This window comes from Acromyrmex echinatior, chromosome 15 (genome assembly GCF_024713525.1).
Source record: "Acromyrmex echinatior isolate Ae372 chromosome 15, ASM2471352v2, whole genome shotgun sequence".
NCBI classification, from domain to species: Eukaryota; Metazoa; Arthropoda; class Insecta; order Hymenoptera; family Formicidae; genus Acromyrmex; species Acromyrmex echinatior.
In genome coordinates this window covers 1533963-1553603 of record NC_141866.1, presented here as the reverse complement: position 1 = coordinate 1553603, position 19641 = coordinate 1533963, and the positions used below count along the sequence as shown (strand labels likewise).

General features: G+C 37.2%; 1 protein-coding gene across 4 annotated transcripts in view; it reads right to left on the bottom strand.

Moving 5' to 3' along the window:
• LOC105151150 (Krueppel-like factor 6) overlaps positions 1–9080 on the bottom strand; it is a 337682-nt gene extending 328602 nt beyond the window's left edge. The window contains exon 1 of one of the 4 annotated variants that reach the window (XM_087413856.1): positions 7409–9080. Coding sequence is in view for 1 of the 4 variants with exons in the window: in XM_011064696.2 (XP_011062998.1) it covers positions 7409–7513 (105 nt within the window). In the remaining 3 variants the exon portion in view is untranslated. The remainder of the gene's footprint in view (positions 1–7408) is intronic. The other 3 variants (XM_087413854.1, XM_087413858.1, XM_011064696.2) reach the window with 3 other exon arrangements.
• Positions 9081–19641: the final 10561 nt, after the last annotated feature.

Below are 19641 nucleotides of genomic sequence, written 5' to 3'. Positions count from 1 at the left end.
CACTGAGCCGACTTCCTGAAGTACAACTTCTCGGGAATGCGCAAGAACGTGCCGTGTCATAAAGACCAACTCTGTCAGCGAGCCGCACAATATATTACGCTGAATTGTTTTACCACCAAAGTCAAACATAGCTTCTTATTAATTATACTTTACTAAGAACACCAAATGAGTTTCTACATTGCAACTTGAATAAATGCATCGACACTGTATTTTTTTTTGTGAAAATTACTTGATAATCTAACAACAAACGCAAAAACAAATCCAGCACGTTTAATTTTAATTTTCCGGAGTACAAACAAAGCTGCATTTCCCTACGAAGCATTGTATCAAAAATATTGGAAAAAATATTCCAACGCTTTATATCTTCTCGAATTAAATAAAACTGTACCGAATTCGCTAATTCGTAACGTTTTCGCGCCAGTTTTATATTTGCAAAATCAGTAAGCACCAACGTCACGTGTTTGTATTTTTAATTCGCACTATATTTTAAATCGGATAAAAGTGACTCTGTCGCTAGTGAACATTGTCAAAGAGATAAATCGATCCATCCATTCTAATTTCTATGAAAACAAAATCGCGAGAAAATCGCGCATGGCACGATGTAACCATCAAACATTGCGAGAAGGTTTAAAGACAAGTAATCGGAAGTACGTAAAATTGTATTGAAATTGATAACCAATCGACGTGTACCTGGGGAAGGTATTGTTGTTGCGGGAAGCTGGGCATATATCGATACATACACGACAGAATGGTGAAATATTCGTGCATCGAAGCGAATCGTAAAATGTCATATCGACGAAGTATGTCGTAATGCGACGCGTGAAGTGGAAATGTTAACTCGTTAAGTGAGAGAAAGAGAGAGAACGGGAATAATAGAAGGAAATAGAGGAACAAGGACGGATAGGAAGAAAGGGAAAGAGAAGAGAGAGAAAAAAAATATTGCCAATGGTGCGAGCGTCAGAGGCATATAATTCACATACGATGTTTGTACCGGTTCCTGTCTAGGATCGTTGAAGCTTTTACGCGCATTTTATACATAGTCGTAAAATGCGGAGGTTGTACGACTAGATCGTTATGAGGGCGATTATATCGTGCGCGCGCATCCCGGTAAACAGGCTCGTGCTAAATGTATTTATTTGTTGAGACGAAGGTAAAGCATGCACGTTTTACCAATGAAGCAGACACGTTTTTGGCTCGGTAAATCGCAAAATCGTGAAAAACAATCAGTGCAACTTGCCGAATGGCGCCGGAATCCAATCTGGGATATTGCATATAGTGCCTCGAAAAGGAGGAAATTTTAATTCACGGCATATCTGTCTATGACAGAATCATATCGAGTACCGGGCACAAACGCTATATAAATATTGAATTTCGATGTATATCGACAACCTGCTTGGACGTGATCCTCGCAATACTGTCATCTATACAAATGCTTTAGTATGAAGATTATAACGTCATAGACTTCGCGCACAATAAAATCACACTTATTTTTTTAACGATTGACCTCTACACCGATAAACCACAGGATTTATTTTATGACATCTTTCACAATTCACTTTCGAATTTTTTAATTTAAGAATATTTGATAAAATATTTGTTAAAATCAAAATTTCTTTTCTAAGTTTAGAAATTATCATTTTAAATAAGCTATGAAGTATATAAAATATGCAAATGGTAAAGCGAGATGTTAAAATTCTTAATCAAACTCTCATAATTTATTAAAGAAAATTTAAAAAAATCACGTAAAAATGCGGAGAATTATTATTACGAATAAATATTCTCGTCGCACGACGAATCCGTGGTATCAGCAGCGACGAAGGAAACGCGCGTTGGCGTATCTTCTGCAGCTACAAAACTGTCTCTCAGGCTGAGTAATAACTTCCGTGATGTTAATTCGATATCAACTATATTGCTGTATATATACATATATTATATATATATATACTTTACGCATTTAAAACAATTGCACGCAATTACAAGCCTTTTTACGATGACAAGATATAAAGAAAAAATTTTGTTGAGAGATAACCGTGTGCCATCACGACTGGACCGATAAGCTCAATCGAGGATTTATATATGTTAAAATTAAATGACATTTATATGGTAGTTTTATTGATAAAATAAACGCATGTGTATACACGCCAGGCAAAAATATTTCACCATTACACTGTCTAGACGTAAATTAAGAGAAATAATAGTCGATATTTAAACTTGTCATGTATATACAGTGCATGCTGGTGAGTTTTTACTGAGAAAACAAAATCATTAAAAATTTCACATTGCCAGACATAAAAAAATATGGCACGTAATCTACATAGAAAATATATGTACAGAATATATAAAGAATATTTATATAGAGAGAAAGAGGGGGGAGAAAGAATATATGGAACTATTCAAAGTTATCGTTCTAACTTTCGCCAAGTACGCCAAGTATAATAATCTCATCATAGTATGTAATACTCGTAGAGGAAGTCCTTTAAAAAAAAAATTACAAATCGACTGTACGTGTAAAACCTATGTAGATATAAGCGACGGGATGCCGGACATACACGCATCGGGCCGCTTTGTCGTGCGTAGAGATATAACTGATGTCGAAACAGTTTGATGGACGAGATCGCGTAAAGTTCGAAATACAAAAAACTCGGGACGAAGCACCCGTCAAATCGCATTATCGGACACTGTCGACACGTGCGTTGGCGCCATATGCCTCGCATGATCACGCGGTTACGCGAAATATCGATGCACGACGTCGTGTATTGTTTATTCTCTCTTTCCCTCGTTTTTACATGTTTTACGGTGCGACTGGTGATGATAAGATACTCGGTCAAACGATCGCATGAGTAATTAATGACAAACGCCTCGCGCGTCAGCGGTTTTCGTTGGAAAAGCTTGGAGACATTCAATTAGGCACCTCGCCAATCGCAAACCAAGCGAGAGCGAGTCAAACGTACGAGTGCCAAGCGATCGATCAAAATTTTCTTGCGATAAACGTTCCCTTGTTCGTTCGTAATCGGGAGAGCTACGACTCACTGCAATATGCAAATTATACGAAGGCCACACGCAAGAAAGATATTTATCAATATTTTACTTTTTCTCACATCTGTGTGCTCTTTTACACACATACATGTACATACACACTACGGTATAAACCAATCAAGTTTGTGTGCATTGCGTTTGTTATTTTATCAATATTTAAAAACTATCTATTAAATATTCCAGTCTTTTATGGCATTGGATTTATGTAATTGGATTATGTAATTATAAGTTTCTGAAAATAAGTGATATAGGAAAAAAAATGAATATTTACGTATACTATATGAAAGTCATTAAAAGTATTTCTCGTATTTTTTTAATCGATTACGTTTCTTCTCAATTATTGTTTTAAACAATTATTTTAGAATCATTTAAAATAATAATTGTATTGATAAAAATGTAATCGATTTCAAAAATACTTATAACATTATTTTTATAGTTGCGATAAATTACGTGCCTTAAAAATAAATAAAAAGTAGATTACATACGAATACACGAATTCTGCAATTCCAGTCTTACAATTGATCGGGAATGAAGAAGTTAATATTTAATCTAAATGGTTAAAGAATTGACAGATGAAAGAAATTCGATGCCAGCAAGTCGCCTCGGTAAACGGTCTAAATCGATGCCGCTCGAGGGCAACGTTACCAAATAAAGGGTTAAATGGATCACGACGTCGGTCGTATTTTCTCGTGGCGGCGGAACCTGAAAAAGCGCTCGCGATATACTGTTACCACACCGGCGCGGCGCGGCGTGGCGCGGCGCGGCGCGGTATAGAAAGGGAAAAAAAACATACTCTACTACCTCAGATATTGAATGGGGAACGAGTGCCGTCCCTCTTACGCTGGCCAGTCGCTCCGCAGGAAGGTCATTGCACACTCGTAAACAAACAGGACACGGAGCGGCGGCGTCTACAACGAATACTCGTGTGCGTCACTGAACGTATACACACCGATCTAATACGGCCTTGGGCTTTCTGAACGGAGTGATTTTAATGTCTGCCTTTTAAATTCCGGGAATACATCGTGCGCGCGCTTCACGATCGATCATCCAACGAACTCTGCGAATTCCCGGCGAGATGTTACGTATACGACCGCGTGAACTTTACGGCAAATTCCTCGGTCCTAATTTGAAGTACTCTTGCATCAACGAGAATATCAGAGACATCGACGTGGCGCTCTCGATGTTAAAAGCGAGCATGAAGAATTCTTAGCTTTAAAAATAGAAAGAGATGACGGAACTTTGTTCCTCACATAATTTAGAGTTTGCCTTATCTCTCCATCAAATTTCAATTTGAAATTTAATTATAAAGGAATTATATTAAGAAAAGAGACAATAAGTCATGATTTGACATATGACATATTCAATTAAATCAATTTAAAAAAATCCATTGTTTGATGCGATCGATATATGTATGATAATTTTTTATGCATGCATCCTAAATGTTAAATTTGTTAATATATCTAAATAAATGAATATTAAATTAAAAGAATTTAAAAGAATAATCAAATATATGTATGTATAAAAAAAATCTTCTTTCTCGATAACAGATTTTTAAAAAATTAAAGACATTAATGGTAACGGTGAATCGTGAAATGATAAGATAGCTGTAAATTATTAATATTTAATTACACAGATAGAATTATTAACTGTCATTCAGTACCCGATTTCAAACAGGATATACTAATAAATCCATATAGTATAAACTAGCCGCTGATTCCCTGAGCGTATCACAAGTCCGTAACATATATACAACACATCCGGTCTTTAAACCAGATTGACATACATTTAAAGAGCTTCTCAAACCATAAATACATTCCCTTTAACGATTATAGTACATTGGACTGAAAGATTAAATCATTAAATGACACGACTTCAAAATCCGATATGCTTTGAGTATTTATGAAAATTAATATTTAAAGAAATTACACAATCTCAAAGTCAAGAGTTGCAAGTCACTTAATTTCTTATGCATGAGAGATAATTACATTCATTATGTTTTCATTGGTTTCCCTAAAAATGCCGGAATATATATAATATTATGTTAGAAATAATAATAGCGACGTACGTCGATATATTACATTTACACGGAAAAAAATGATTTTACTAAATCTAAAAATTTAGCTAGATACAGATCTAAGATTAATTTGATTAGATTACCAAAATATGTAATTATATAGTACATACCTAAGATAGTTGCTAAAATGTCAAAATTTCTTGTAGCTTTATCATCATTATGCTTGTGCGTTCTATACATTTTACAATAATTTCGATGACAACAAATTTATTTGCAGATCTGTATCTAGCCAATTTTTTAGATACTTTAACAAAACCATATTTTCTTTGTATATATCATATAACACGACCTATTTTATTATAACAAAGATCCCAATAGACACGATGTAACACGAGATTTATCGCGTCGTTAAAGTCTTTGCAGCGGAAGAACCCGGCGATCATTCTTGCGCGTTATCGCAATTTCTCGTTTGCAAGTTTTCGCATCCTGACAAATGTCACGTTCCGTGAAGGAAGGCAAAGGATCCGCGGCGGGTCAGCGTACTTTTCCTGATCCCCTTCGTTTCCATCGCGTTGCGCAAATCTTACGGGCCGGCGCATTCGTGGTGAGACAATTTCCGTTTTTCGCGTACGTAAACGTTCCCCGGAACGTGCGACAACAATCGCGGTATTTGACACCGGCAGCGATGAGAAGGTCAAAGGTCGCTAACCACGATCCGTAAACGAAGCTAAACGACTCCAAACACAGGTTGGTAGGATATGAATGAATGAAAGAACATGAGGCAACAAGGAATGTATATACCTGCGAACCCTCCTTATTTGTGTCCCTTTAAGAGATAATAAATAGAAACATTCGACAAACGAAAGTGTCAAACAGCGAAAGCCAGTTGGGGATGCCGGTATTATATGCGACATTAGTGACTTTTGTCGACACGTGGCACCTTATTGTTGTGCAACACCCTAATTCGACGCATCTAAATTATCTTGATGTATTCTTAACGTTGAAAACGCGAGAAAAGTTAACTACAAATTATCCGGTAAATTATGTACTTCATATTTCTAAGAGAAAAATTGGAAGGATCAAATTTTTGAAGGTTAATAAAAAGGAAACGTCGTCGGCGATAACAAGGAGAAACATGAAACGCTGCTCTACTTGACACGTACAAAATTACATGTTTATATGAACTTACGTCTTATATTATTTATAACTACATGGAAAGAACAATTTTACTCAAGTGTCTAAAAATTTATATACAGAGCAGAAAATAATTTAGTTGGTCCAAATAATTGTAGAAATCTCAAGCATGATGAGTAATGTTGTAAAAAAAAATTTGACTAGAGCAACCAGTTTAAGCGTTCTACGTAATTATTTTGACAGTCCAACAAAATTATTTTCAGCCCTGTATCTAAATTTTTACTAAACTACAGTAAAATTATTTTCACAGCTGTATTTAGCAAAATTTTTAGATATATTTGCAGTGAGAAAAAAACTTGACTAATTTATCTTTATTTCTTTACGGTGAAAAATATAGTATAGAAGTGTTTAAGTAAAATATATTATATTATATTTTACTTAAATACATACATTTTCCAACAAAAGAAATAAAAATAAATCGATTTAGTTAATAAATTAGTCAAATAAACAATTTTTTTCTCAGTATGTGTAAAATCATTCTTTTCGTATAAAAATTCCAATAAAAGCTAAGATAAATAAGTCAAATAAAAGCTACGGCACATAAAAAAATTGCAAGGCTATTAATTTCTAAGGGCCAAAACATAAAGCTTTACATAATACATAAAGTCTATAATGAGATTTTAGAGAGTGAAATTTAAGCCTTAAATCATAAGAAAAAAAAATTAACTAATTATAGTCGATTATCTCATCACATTCGACTGTGATTGATTAATGTCTTACGGTTGAAGGCTTAAAGCTTAAATTTTACATCATAAAATTTCATTGTAGACGCCGCTTTATATATTACGTAAAGCTCTTTTATGCATAAAACATAAGAAAATTAACAAATCATTCCTTCATTTCGCAAAGGAAAGACTTTGATTGATTGATTCTCTTATTGCTTTATGAATTGTGCATAAAGTGGCATCTACAATAAGATTTTTAAGGCGTGAAACTTAAGCTTTAAGCCATAAGCCGTAAGAAATTGACCAACCGTAATCGATTATTCTTCTCACATCAATTTCTTACGACTTGAGGCTTAAGACTTAAGTTTCACGCCTTAAAATCTCATTGTAACCGTCGTGTTATACAAAGCTCGGCGCTACGTTTTTCGGTAAGCTATGGCTCTTAAGAATCGATCGCGACTCGATCGATTAACGAACGAGAGCGCGGTGTTGATTATACCTGTTGCCAGTGATCCTCGAGCGACGGCTGGGCCGAGAAGTATCCGGTGTCGTGTATGTCCTGCAGCTCTCGAAATATATTGCTGCTCGGTAGGAGCGTATCCATGGCTACGCGCGGCTGCGAAGTCCTTCTCCGCTCCGGAGCCTCCTTCTCCAGCAGGTGCCACACGCGGGGAGACGCGACGACGAGAACGCGTAAACTCAAACGTAATCTCGAACTGATCGCAACTGAACAACGGACGACAACACCGTGCTTCACTCGCCCGTTAGCACTCCGACTCGCTCGCCCGGCACGGCACGACAAGACGAATACGAATACGAATACCAACTCGATTCACTGAACGCGCTCCGGACGCACGCACGCACGTAAACGTAGTAGCGAGTAGAGGCGAGCGCACGTGCGTATCATCGGGAGAAGAGGCAGACTTCCCCTTCCACCGTAGACGCGAGAGCGAGAGAATGCCGGCGGCGAAACGAGCAATCGAGGGACTCCGGACTCGACGGAACACGTCGACCTACGTCGACCGAACAACGCGAGGACGGTTATGGATTCGCGTGATTCTCCGTCGCGCACTTCCCGTTCCCGTTAACGGCCCGATCCGTCCGATACCCGCCGGTATTTACGAATGCACGACGCTCTTATTCTCCTCTTTCTTTCTCTTCCTTTCTCTGCCCCTCTCTCTCTCTCTCTCTCTCTCTCTCTCTGCCCCTCTCTCTCTCTCTCTCTCTCTCTCTCTCTCTCTCTCTCTCTGTATCTCCCGTGTATATCACGACCAAAGAATTTGTGCCGCCGCGTCGCTGCCTGTTATCGTTGTTGATGTTGTTGTTGTTATTGCTGCCGTACGCCGTTAATTGTCGCGACGAAAAGAACGGCGGGTATTATACAACCGGCGAAAAAAAAAAATTCACTGCGAACACGGCATCACTCGTGCGGCTCGACGCTCTGTCTGCTGGCGTCGCGTGCACGGCTCACTTGCGACAGTATTCATCACACGCGGGGAGGGAACGCGGAGGGGGGAAGACACACGCGGAGCAAACGTCAAAATGCCGGCTGTAGTCGTTCGTGCTTGGGCTGCGGTTCGCCGGCCTCCCTCTTTCGCAGCTCCGCGTTACTCCGCATCCACTTTAGACATTCGCGCGACGGTAACTTCTGACGGAAAAAACTCGCGCATTCACTGTTAACGGCAACACACACGCGGACCGTCTCTCTCTCCTTCTCTCGCTTTCTCTCTCTAGCTCTCCGTCTGCCGTTCCGCGTATCGTACTCGTCGCGAACCGGCTTTTATCCCTTCGCGCGCGCGCCGAGATCGACGCCGGTTCTGCCTCAACTGCGACAACTTCACGCCGTACGACGAGATCGCGATACCGCACGTACGGATTTCTTGCCCGCACGCTCACGGGGATTGAAGGAAACGCAGGGGAGGGTTAACACCTTTGAACGAAGATACTCGGCACTCCGTGGATAGGGACCCGGCGAATATCCCCGACCGCTGAATACGCATAGACTCTTCCACGCGAGTGTCGAAGAGTAACTGACGTTCCTCACCGTAACTGTGAGCGACGAGGCCCGAGCGCGGCCGAACATAACCGAGCGCGCGCGAGCCACCGGCGACTCGTAACCGCTCTAAACGGCCGCGCGACGCCGCGGCAGCACTGATCGGTGACGTCGCGACGCCACGGCTGCGTGTTGCGTGTTGCATGTTGCGTATCACGCAGATGAGGTACCACCGGCATCAACGAGAAAAAAAACGGAGATTTGTTCGTTGAAAGGAATTCGCGTCGATGATTTCGTTGCGTGGACTACATCGTGTTACGTTCACCGACCTCGACATATTGGTGAGGGAAGGAGGGAGCTGAAGTCGCTTCGCGTATGCGAAGATGACTTGTTTCAAACTGTCATGTCATCTTATTAATTCGATGCATTAGATATACGTGCATATACGAATGCGATTTGTAAACTTTTATTTCAAACTGTGTCGAGTAGATATCGAAATATGCATTTCTGAAATTTTAGCGACTGTAAAATATAAGAAAAGAATAAATGAGACGCAAAATAAGAATACTTGAAAAATTATGTAAATTATATTTTTATACTCTTATTTTAATCAACACGATTTCATTATTGCATTTTCGAAAATAAACGGGCACTTGCGAACAATTCATTTTCGTCATTATATAAACGAAATAATCAATGTCACGTAAATTTCCAAAGGCTCTTCTTTCACATATATGGACATTGTCACATATGCGAAAATGTATATTAATTTCCCCCCAATATAGACATTTTAAAATAATTTAATTCTTCATGCGACGTGAACAAAAATATTTTATAATTTTGCGATAATAATATAATTCTTGAAATTTTATTGCGAAATTGTTTAAATTTATGTCATTTATGTGATAATTTAAAAGTACTTACGCAACTAAAAAAATATGCAAAATAAATTCTTTGTAAATTTCTTTCAGTGGCAAGGAAAAATCTGCCATAATTTGCAATTTAATTGCACAACTTTGTAATAATTGTATGAATCGGACATTACTTCAATTAAAGCATTATAACTATTATATTCTCGCGAGTCAATATTACGTTCTATTCGAATTATAGGCAATATATAATCCGCTTCGGATTCCCATTCAAGCGACAGTACAAAAAAGGTTGTCTATAAACTTATGCGTCTGTCTTACTTTCACAACGTGGCTAGACTCGACCATTCAGATTTCTAATTGCAATTTTGCGCGCGAAAAGTTTCCAACCGTTTACATTATGCACTAGAAACAATCTGAAGCACAAAACCTAGATTTAAAAAAATATATTTTTTAAAAATAATACATTACAATAAAATAAAATGTGATTTTTCGACTACGTATTTTGATATCTATTATCTTCATAATCAATCTGGACAAAGTACATATATGACAAACGTATGACGAAATTGTTTTTATTACATAATATTAAATATATTGTCTAATTATCTAATTATAATTTAATCTCTTGATAACTTAAAATTGAGTTTCGTAAAAAATGAATGAAAATTGATGACACGATATGTTTGATATTTGTTCTTCACATCTATGCTTCATGTTTGCAATTTTTTTCTTATTACGTAATAAACATACAATCACATCTTTATTTTAATACAATACGTGTACGAAAAAAAGAAGCTTAAAATTATCTTTCGTGAACGATAATCTCAAGAGCTTATTTTCTGAATCGACCTATCCGAAAGTCGAAGGTGTATACGTTTGCATAACATATAGATTTAACTGACAATGAGAGAAACGCGCTGTTCGTTCAGAGAATCGACTACGAGAAATGCACAAGCACGAAGCACACGAACGCGAATTATTTGCAAATGAATAATCGCTCGTGAGTCAACGGAAGGAGCCGAGTAAGAGAGAGAGAGAGAGAGAGAGAGAGAGAGAGAGAGAGAGAGAACGCCTTGTGTCGCCGTAAATGATTCATGGATTCTGTGTGTTCGTTAAAGCCTTTCTGTAGACGATCGTACAGCGGGAATGCCAGATTAGATACGTAAGCGGCATTTATGGCGCGTGGAATTAGAAGACTAACTGCGCTTATCGGACCCATATACCTAGTTTCCGTTTGAGCTATCGCCGTTCAACTATCGCGTCGGAGGCTAACCGCGTGATTCGAAAAGTATTTTTTTAATCGGTTATTGTGTGTGCACTCGAATCGCTCTGTTTGCGCGCCCGATGTTTCTCCAGCGCTGCACAAAGCGAGCGTTGTATAGGCGCCGTTATATCGAAGCGAAGTCAAAAGAGTTTCGATCGTATTGAACAATCGCTTGGAATTGATATTATATCGCACCGACTCGATCAATGATACTGCCGATATTCTTGGAAATTGCATTTTCTGCATACTTTTAAACGATACTTTCGGAAACTAAATCGATCGTGAAAGATATCAACATTAAAGCAAACTACGTGTTACACTTTTATTACCTGTTCATTTTTGCAATTAGACGACATGTTTTATACATCCGAAACCATTCTGAAGAGATAAAATTACTTCTCGGAACATTTACTTTGAAATTATTCGGCGTCCACGAGTACTGCAGATATTATCTGCTTTACGAAATTGCGAAATTGGAATGTATAGCACTGCGTCGGAACCTAACCTCGTGCAACCTCTCAACTTCGACTTCATTTTCCGGATATATTCCTCCGTTCAGTAGGTTAAGACGCCCGGTACCATAAACATGGGTGGTCGCAGTTGGACCCAAGCCCAACACTCGAAAAGCTTTCTTGTAGCGGGAGCACGGTAGCACGTCGATTTTCGCCACGAAACGAATCGACAGGATGTTTGTTAGACACAAAACGACTCTCTCTTTCTCTCTGGGCGCATGTTCCGATAAACCGATCGACCGGGTATCCGAGGCCATTAACATATTAATTCAATTATTCAGTTTAGAACGCTATATTACGCTGATCGATGTTTGTAAACCGTATTGCATTTCTAGCATGAAACGTTGCGAGCATACGCAAATAATTTAGCAGGATGGAACGACGAATTTCAACCCTCCACTGATCCGAGTTTTAGTCGGAAATATAAAGCGATATGATAATATCCGCGATATACAAAATGTTGCGAGAATACAGCAATTGATACAGAAAAATTATTTCCCTTTTTAACACAATTTAAAATTTCATTACGAATGTCACGTAACTGAATTACGAAATTAATATACTATATATACTCTTTATAAGAGCGCGCTGATATTATCCTAATTATTATTTCAAATAATTATATAACGTCATTGATACAACCTAAATCAAATAAATATTATCTCATAAATTTTGCAGTTATAATTGTTATAAAACATGAAAATTATATGAAGATGTGTTAAATGTTTAGAAATTTGTATTTTACATCGTTCTAATGAAAAACCATAGCGTTGCAAAATATTTCGTTAAACAAGACTTGACGAGACTTGTGTCTCCTGTATATTTTCCTGTAACGAAAGTTTCCTTGTACCACTCTATTATTATCTGCATACCGCAAACCAAGGTTAATAACAGCCATGTTGTCGATATTTGGTGCACGTTTCCTTTATACATCACACCGATAGTTTCAACAATCTGTGTCTTACAGAGCGCAGCAAGAAACGCGCTAAGAATGACGTAACGCCGGTTACATAATGCCATGGCAAACGTTTGCAGCGTGCGCGTGTAGTACCAACTATTCGTGTCAACTATTATTCTTCGAACGACCCTCGGCATAGCGTCGTTGGCCGCGCTATGCACATTTGCGCATCCTTGGAACTGGAATTTATGGGACGAGGTCGCCCATAGGTGCCCATCGTAGCGTTTAGGATTTTGTTCGACGTTGTATCCGCAACTTCGCGAAATACTAGACAAATAGATAGAGCATTTATTATAGTTTTAAGACGGATCCTCTAAGAATCTATACACACGAACACAGACTATTATGACAACAAGAAAATAAAATAACATAAATTATATAAACAAAATGAACAAAAAGAGAGTAACGAAATACAGTACAAAATAAAGATTTAAATAAAGTAGCAAGAGAAAGAATTCAAAAAAAAAAAAAGAAAAAACAAAGACTGTGGGAGCCAAGTAGGAAGTGCGCAAAAATAATAAATTTTTTATTGTACGGTACATCCTTACTCACACAATTATTTTGAGATTCAAGCTCTTACAATCTTGTAAATAGACGTTTCGGTTCCGATATTTGAGCCTTTTTTGTGATGAATAAATCGAATTAAAAAGAACAACTGAAGCCGCATGTTGTGTTGAATGCTTGCCAATCAATTTTAGAAATCAATAGATAAAATATTAAAATGTGTTGTCCAATTATATATATATATATATATATATACTATTATAGTTGCACAAATTTTTACTTTTTATATTTTTTCTCTTTGGACAACACATTTTAAATATTTTATATATATATGTACACATAATTATTAACGGCTCAAATTAATAAAATACTTAGTAATGATAGATGATATTAACAAAGAGCGAAGCGTATTGAAGACATTTGCGTTTCTCATCGTTACCGGAACTGACAATGATTATTATTATTAACGACTCTCAACGATAAGATTCTTAATCTCGTAATCCTATCGTGCGCGCCAGATGACTCCGACAAGTTGTGCTGAAAATTTACGTTATGGATTCCGACAAATGCAGAGCGACGACGATGACGACGTCTCTAAACTCTTGGAACGATTCCTGAAACTTTTCGTAATCGGAAAACTCGTCTACCTTCGATAATCCGCGAAAGAAATATTGAAGATATATTATTAAATTGGAAGTTACAAACGCTATCACTCTCGATTACCTATCATATTAACATAGTCATAACTAAAATATGAACGAGATTGTATTTACGCCTGATAATTCTCGTTTACGCTTCGATGCTTGAAACGCTCCATATACTTCCGGTTAATACTTGCGTCGATGGTAATATTTTAATGGCTTTTACAAAATCATTATCAATATGTTATCGCTTGAAGGAGATTGAAAAATGTTCTTGGGAATATGTATGTCTCGTTATATTATACTTTTTTGCACGAAGTACAGTAGAGAATGCCAACGCGCGTAAGTTGATATTGTAAAGGCTCTTGTAAAGGATTCTTGTGTCTACAAATCTGGGCGCTATAACTTTGACAAAGCCATCGATTTAGGGAACCCTCTTCTTCAGCCGATACAAGAGTGGAACTAAGAATTTTTTTGAACGTATGTGTAAATATTCCCACAAACATCATGACGAAATTAAGGGACCCTACGATACACATTCTTTAAGATGATATATGAGACAGATTATAATCGAAAAAATTCATAACGTGACAATTTCTATCGTTACTGGCGAAAAATTTCGTGCCACACGAATTCATATTGTATCCCATTGATCTTTTATACGATTGCTCTCCTTTTTTATTGCATTTATATCTTTTGTTGATGTTATTTGTTATTTTCACGAAACATTAAATAAATGTTTAAAGCAATGTTTAAACATAATCTTATCAAATATAAATGTTTAAACATAAGCTTATCGAATTAATAATGTTATTTGTTATATGCATATCTCATAGATGAAATTTTGATAAAAGTTAAATTATTGTTTATTAAATTAATATTTAATATTTAAAAAATAATAATAATAATTCTATATATTTATAATGTAATGTAATAATAAGTTTTCAGCAACCTTAATCCAATTTTTATATGTATATATCCAACGTTAAGAGTATAAATATTATCTAATAATTTTTGTATTATATTCGGAGAAAGTCTAGTAATAAATATTACGAGACAGTATTTATAATAAATAAAGATGTTTAGGTATTAGCTTATATACTCGTCTTAATAAGTTTCGGAAAACCAATAAAACATCTTTCATTCATTAATAAACAAGTTAATCTCTAAGCTTAGCTTTTCTCTTACCGTAACTACCGTAAAAGTAGTTATACTTGATAATTAAATTCGCATTAAAGATGAATTGGAATTATTGATATAATATTAGCCACAAAACATGTTCTTTCATTTGTTTAAAAAAAAAACGAATATTATTATTAATTTTTATGGAAAAAAAAACGCTCACCATATAGTTTTATTTTATTAATTTAGAGAAACAATTATTTATAATAAAACAATAAATATTTAATTTACAATTTACAATAAATATACAATTTACAGTGTTCCAATTTGGTTAGAAAGCAAGAAGAGCGATATAAGTACAACGTTATACTTAAAGAAACGTATCTTTTCTATTCGCATTAATACCGAAATATTGGTGTCGAGATAATGTATTAGCGATATTTCTGAACTCGAATTTTATCCCTCTTATTCGAATCATGGCACGCGTTATATATACCACCGAAACCTTCGTCACACGAAACGTGCCTAGTTTCTCAACCAACAACACGCCTACGCTTATTCTACGATCTTTCCATCTTTATAAGCGAGGGTTAAGTTTAAGGATAAAGCAAACAACCCTTGATAGAAGTCGCCTATAGGTTTGATCGATGTGCGATTCTTATAATAAAATTCTTGGCCATTTGCTTTCTGAAAATATACACCTACTTTTGGCAATATAGACGAAAATAAAGGAAAAATTATCTAATAACAAATCACAAAACAATTGTATAACTAAAAAAAAAATACGGAGAGAAATATATGAGCGGTTTATTTTAAAAATTTTAAATCTTAGTAATCAGATGTGATGTTCCACACAATTTCTTATGATTTTAGAAAGTAGTACAGCACTTTCAAAAGTTATAACGTGTACAGTTTGAAAATAAAATTGATATTGAAAGATGAAAATTAATTCCATGTTGAAGTTGCTATGACCAAAGTTCTTACGTCGTTCGCTCTTCCGTATTCTTCTTTTTGATCGTTGCTACAGAGAGATTAGCAAGGGTAAAAGATGATAATTCATAGTAAGAATCAATGAAAAAAAACAAAAGGCTTGGCGTCCCGATTGATTTTGTTACCCGTTCGTTCCGTTTACATATCCAATTTGGGAGAATCGAAACTTCTTGTGGATCCTTTTTTCCAATGTCACTTTCATTCGTTGGCGAATGAAATATTCGGATGTTTTATCAGTTATTTCCACGCTCTCTGGCATTTCGGCGTTTTGCCTCGCTGACCTAGTCCGACGTTTTTGCTTCGCGAGCGTCGAAACTATTCTTATGTTCTCTCTTGCTATTTTCCATCGTGCCCTGATATAGTATATTCGCCACAGTACAGCCACCCCAGGGATAAGCAAATCCCGTCGGTCCCTTACGACCATATACAACGATACGCGCCACTGCCACGAAAGTGAATTAACTTTATATTAGGCTGTGGCGGAAGATCGTTGTTACTTTAACCCCAATACGAATGGTTAGAACTCGTGCCAAACTTTTTTTTCCTTCACGAGAGAAGGAGAAGAGTACGAAAATTTCTCGACGGTATAAGATATCTCAGGGGATATGATGCAATAGAAGGAAACGCGGGGGTCGGATCCTTTATCTCGACTCGCCGCAAAGACGATCGGTGAGTGGAGACTGAAAGGCCGGGATATAGGAAGAGAAAAAGGAGTACGCCCGGCACGAAATTTCACTTAGGCTCTTGTCGGGGGGTGAATTGCAAGGATGAGTCGCTGTGAGTATTCTGAGGTCGACATCACGCCGGTGTACGTACCGCACCGCGTGTTTTCTTCGTGTATATCTCAATGCCACGAGAGCGGCACCGAGCCGCAGCGAGGAAGGCGAAAAACAAGCCGACAAGAAAGCGCGCTTTAATGGACGAAACGAGTTTCCAGCCACATGGAGCGCTATTGCTTCCGCCTTATTTTCCGCTCCTTTCGTCAACACCCCACCTACTACGTCCGCGTCGTGTCGTTCGCTTTACACTAGAATAACACTGATCACGTCGACCTATTCACTTGGAGCTACATCTAACCATCGAGCTTCTGAAGTTTATGCGCTTCTACAATGCAATCGGGAGGGGGGAGAGAGAGAGAGAGGCCGGTGGAAAAACACAAGAAACACAAGAAACAGAGAAGAAGAGGGTAACTTCATTTGGTTGCGAAATGGGTATTCCGCGAACGGTGATCGAACCGTGCTGAGAGTGCAACGGGAAGCCGCCAGGTAATGGTATTCCGCGGGAATCGAGAGAGAAACCGCACGGCTGCCGATCGAAAACACATCGGACGGGAAATCCATATGCACCCGCGTGAATATTGATAATGCTGATATCGACTGTAATATATTATTCGATGCGAGGCGTGCGCGATAATATTTTACACGTGGCGACTTCATATTTTATGCAAAAGGCTGTAAAACACAAGCGGCCGCGAATAGTTTTTGATGATTCTCCTGCGGGCTGTGTTTTATGGCAAGCCACTCGCGTTAGGATTTTCTGCGCAGCTCGGACATTCTTTAAAACGAGAGAAGCCGCCGCCACTTCTTACGGAACATTAAGCGAGAATTTGCTCGCAATGGGGTTGTGGTCTCGACGCAATGAAATGCATTTCTACGTTATACAGTGAATTTTTGCGTAAGGACTTTTGCAGAAATTTTCAGTCTGCATACTGTACATGGTAAACATTGCAGAGTCATAATTTTCACTTTTGGCTTTGTGCGGGGGCGGCTCGACTTCTCTTTCATTAATATTCTCAACTCTTATTGAAACATCAAGAGAAATTTTCGACATAACTCTCACTACTTTGTCTGCCATTAATAAATATACCTACAGACTGCGTTAAGCAAGAGCGTCTTGAACACGAGATGTATATTTATGTTCCGAAATGTATTGATTGACACGTAGTTAGTAACATGGACAACGAACACACTTGAATAATATTCATGTAGTATGACTGTCAGTTATCATCGCATTGCGAAAGAAGAATCAGCTTAATGATCAAGTGACTCGACCGAACGATGAATCATCCACTAGTAGGAATAGAAAAGAAGTTCTATACGACTGAAGTTGAAAGATTGCAATCTTTTTAGCGACATTTAAATATTTTTATGCTGTTGCAATAAATGTTATTCATTTGTAGAGATATACTTTAAACATATATCACAGTTATTTATCTATTCTTTAAATAAATATACATATATTCGAGAATGTGATACAATTGAAACAATTAATTTTATATTTAATTGCAATATTAATGTTTAGTTTACATATTTAATTAATGTTAACTATGCTTTTAGTGGCTGCATCATAAATTAGCAGTAATTAACAGATAATTACTGCTAATATTTTAAAAACTTCTACCTTGAAATATTAATTCATTTCTGAATCTAACTGTAATTAAGTAATATTTATTTCCTTTTTTTAATATTCATAATTATATATCGAGAAAGGGAAAGGACATAAATTTGACCAGGATGTCAAAGAGAGGTATTTCCTTTGAAAATATCTCTCTCAAGATGTAACGAACACTTAATCTTAATCTAAAACCAAGGATTTACTATCGTGGCATAAAATTTTACAAGTATGTATGTAAAAATTTCATCAAGTATGTACGTTAAAATTTCTTTCGTTGTAATTAAGGATAAACTAGTTGTAACTCGTCAAGCGTAGTTTCGCAAGTGCAGTACAAAGTATAGCAACACGCTGGGTGAAATAAACGAACGGAAAGAGGGATAAAAAAATGGCGAACTAGATAAAGGGAATTTTTCTTCGTGCTCCGGAAGAAGTACACCGCTAACAGAGTTCGAAAGAGTTAAACTTTATCGCTACCGGAGAGGAAGTGAGGGAATGAAAGACGGAGGGGGAGAGGGTGCCCCGAGGACGAGGATTCCTCCTGACTCTCGGAGCCAACTCTCTTTGTTCCAATTATCGCGGCTCTATCCCGGCCAAGCGAGCTTACCCACCGACGCGATTTGACCTTTTCCGCTTCCGGTTAACCGCACGCTATAGCCGGTTATTCTTCTCTCCAGCGACACAATTTCCACTGGTACTCAGGTGCCCTTGCTTCCATCCGTGGTTTCATAAAACGTTAACGTACATTTGCAGTGTGTGAAAGCTACAATTCCCGACAAATTGCCTTTTACATCATGCCGCTGCATTCCTTTGTCCGTTAAACGTGTAGCGATCATAATAAAAAGCTCTTAATTAATTCACAATTGTAAGCACGGACGAGATACATACGCAAACGAAAAAGATACGATCGAGCTTTTTGAGAGGCTTTTGAGATGAAAAATGCAAGTAATATCGCGCTTCTATCATCCTCCCTCCTCTTTTATATTTATTTTGTTTATATTAACTTTTCATATTATAAAACTTTTATTCGTAAAATAGACATTTTAGATATTCGAAAATTTGAACAATTTCTTTTCATATACTGTACAATATTTACATTAATTTTTCATATTATAAAACTTATCCATGAAATGAACATTTTGATTATTCGAAAATTCGAACAATTGCACAAACTTGTGCAATAAACGTATGATTAATGACTTTTGACGGCAAAATTTTAATAAACTCCGAATGACATCTATACCTGTCTGCGATTTAATTTTGTTGACGAATTATGATCACGATAATACGCTCCCCTCGAGCAGGTTAAAGCGCCACGCTTATAGCACGAGCAATTATCTCGATACGGACGATTGTTCGAAGGGTACGAAAGGGCGAACGAGAGCTGTTCGTCGCCTTTATTCGGGTTGGTTTACTCGTGCATGTCGAGTGCTCAAAAAACATCTTTCGTGGGGTGACTTCGAGCGAGCGTTCCGCAGGTCAAAG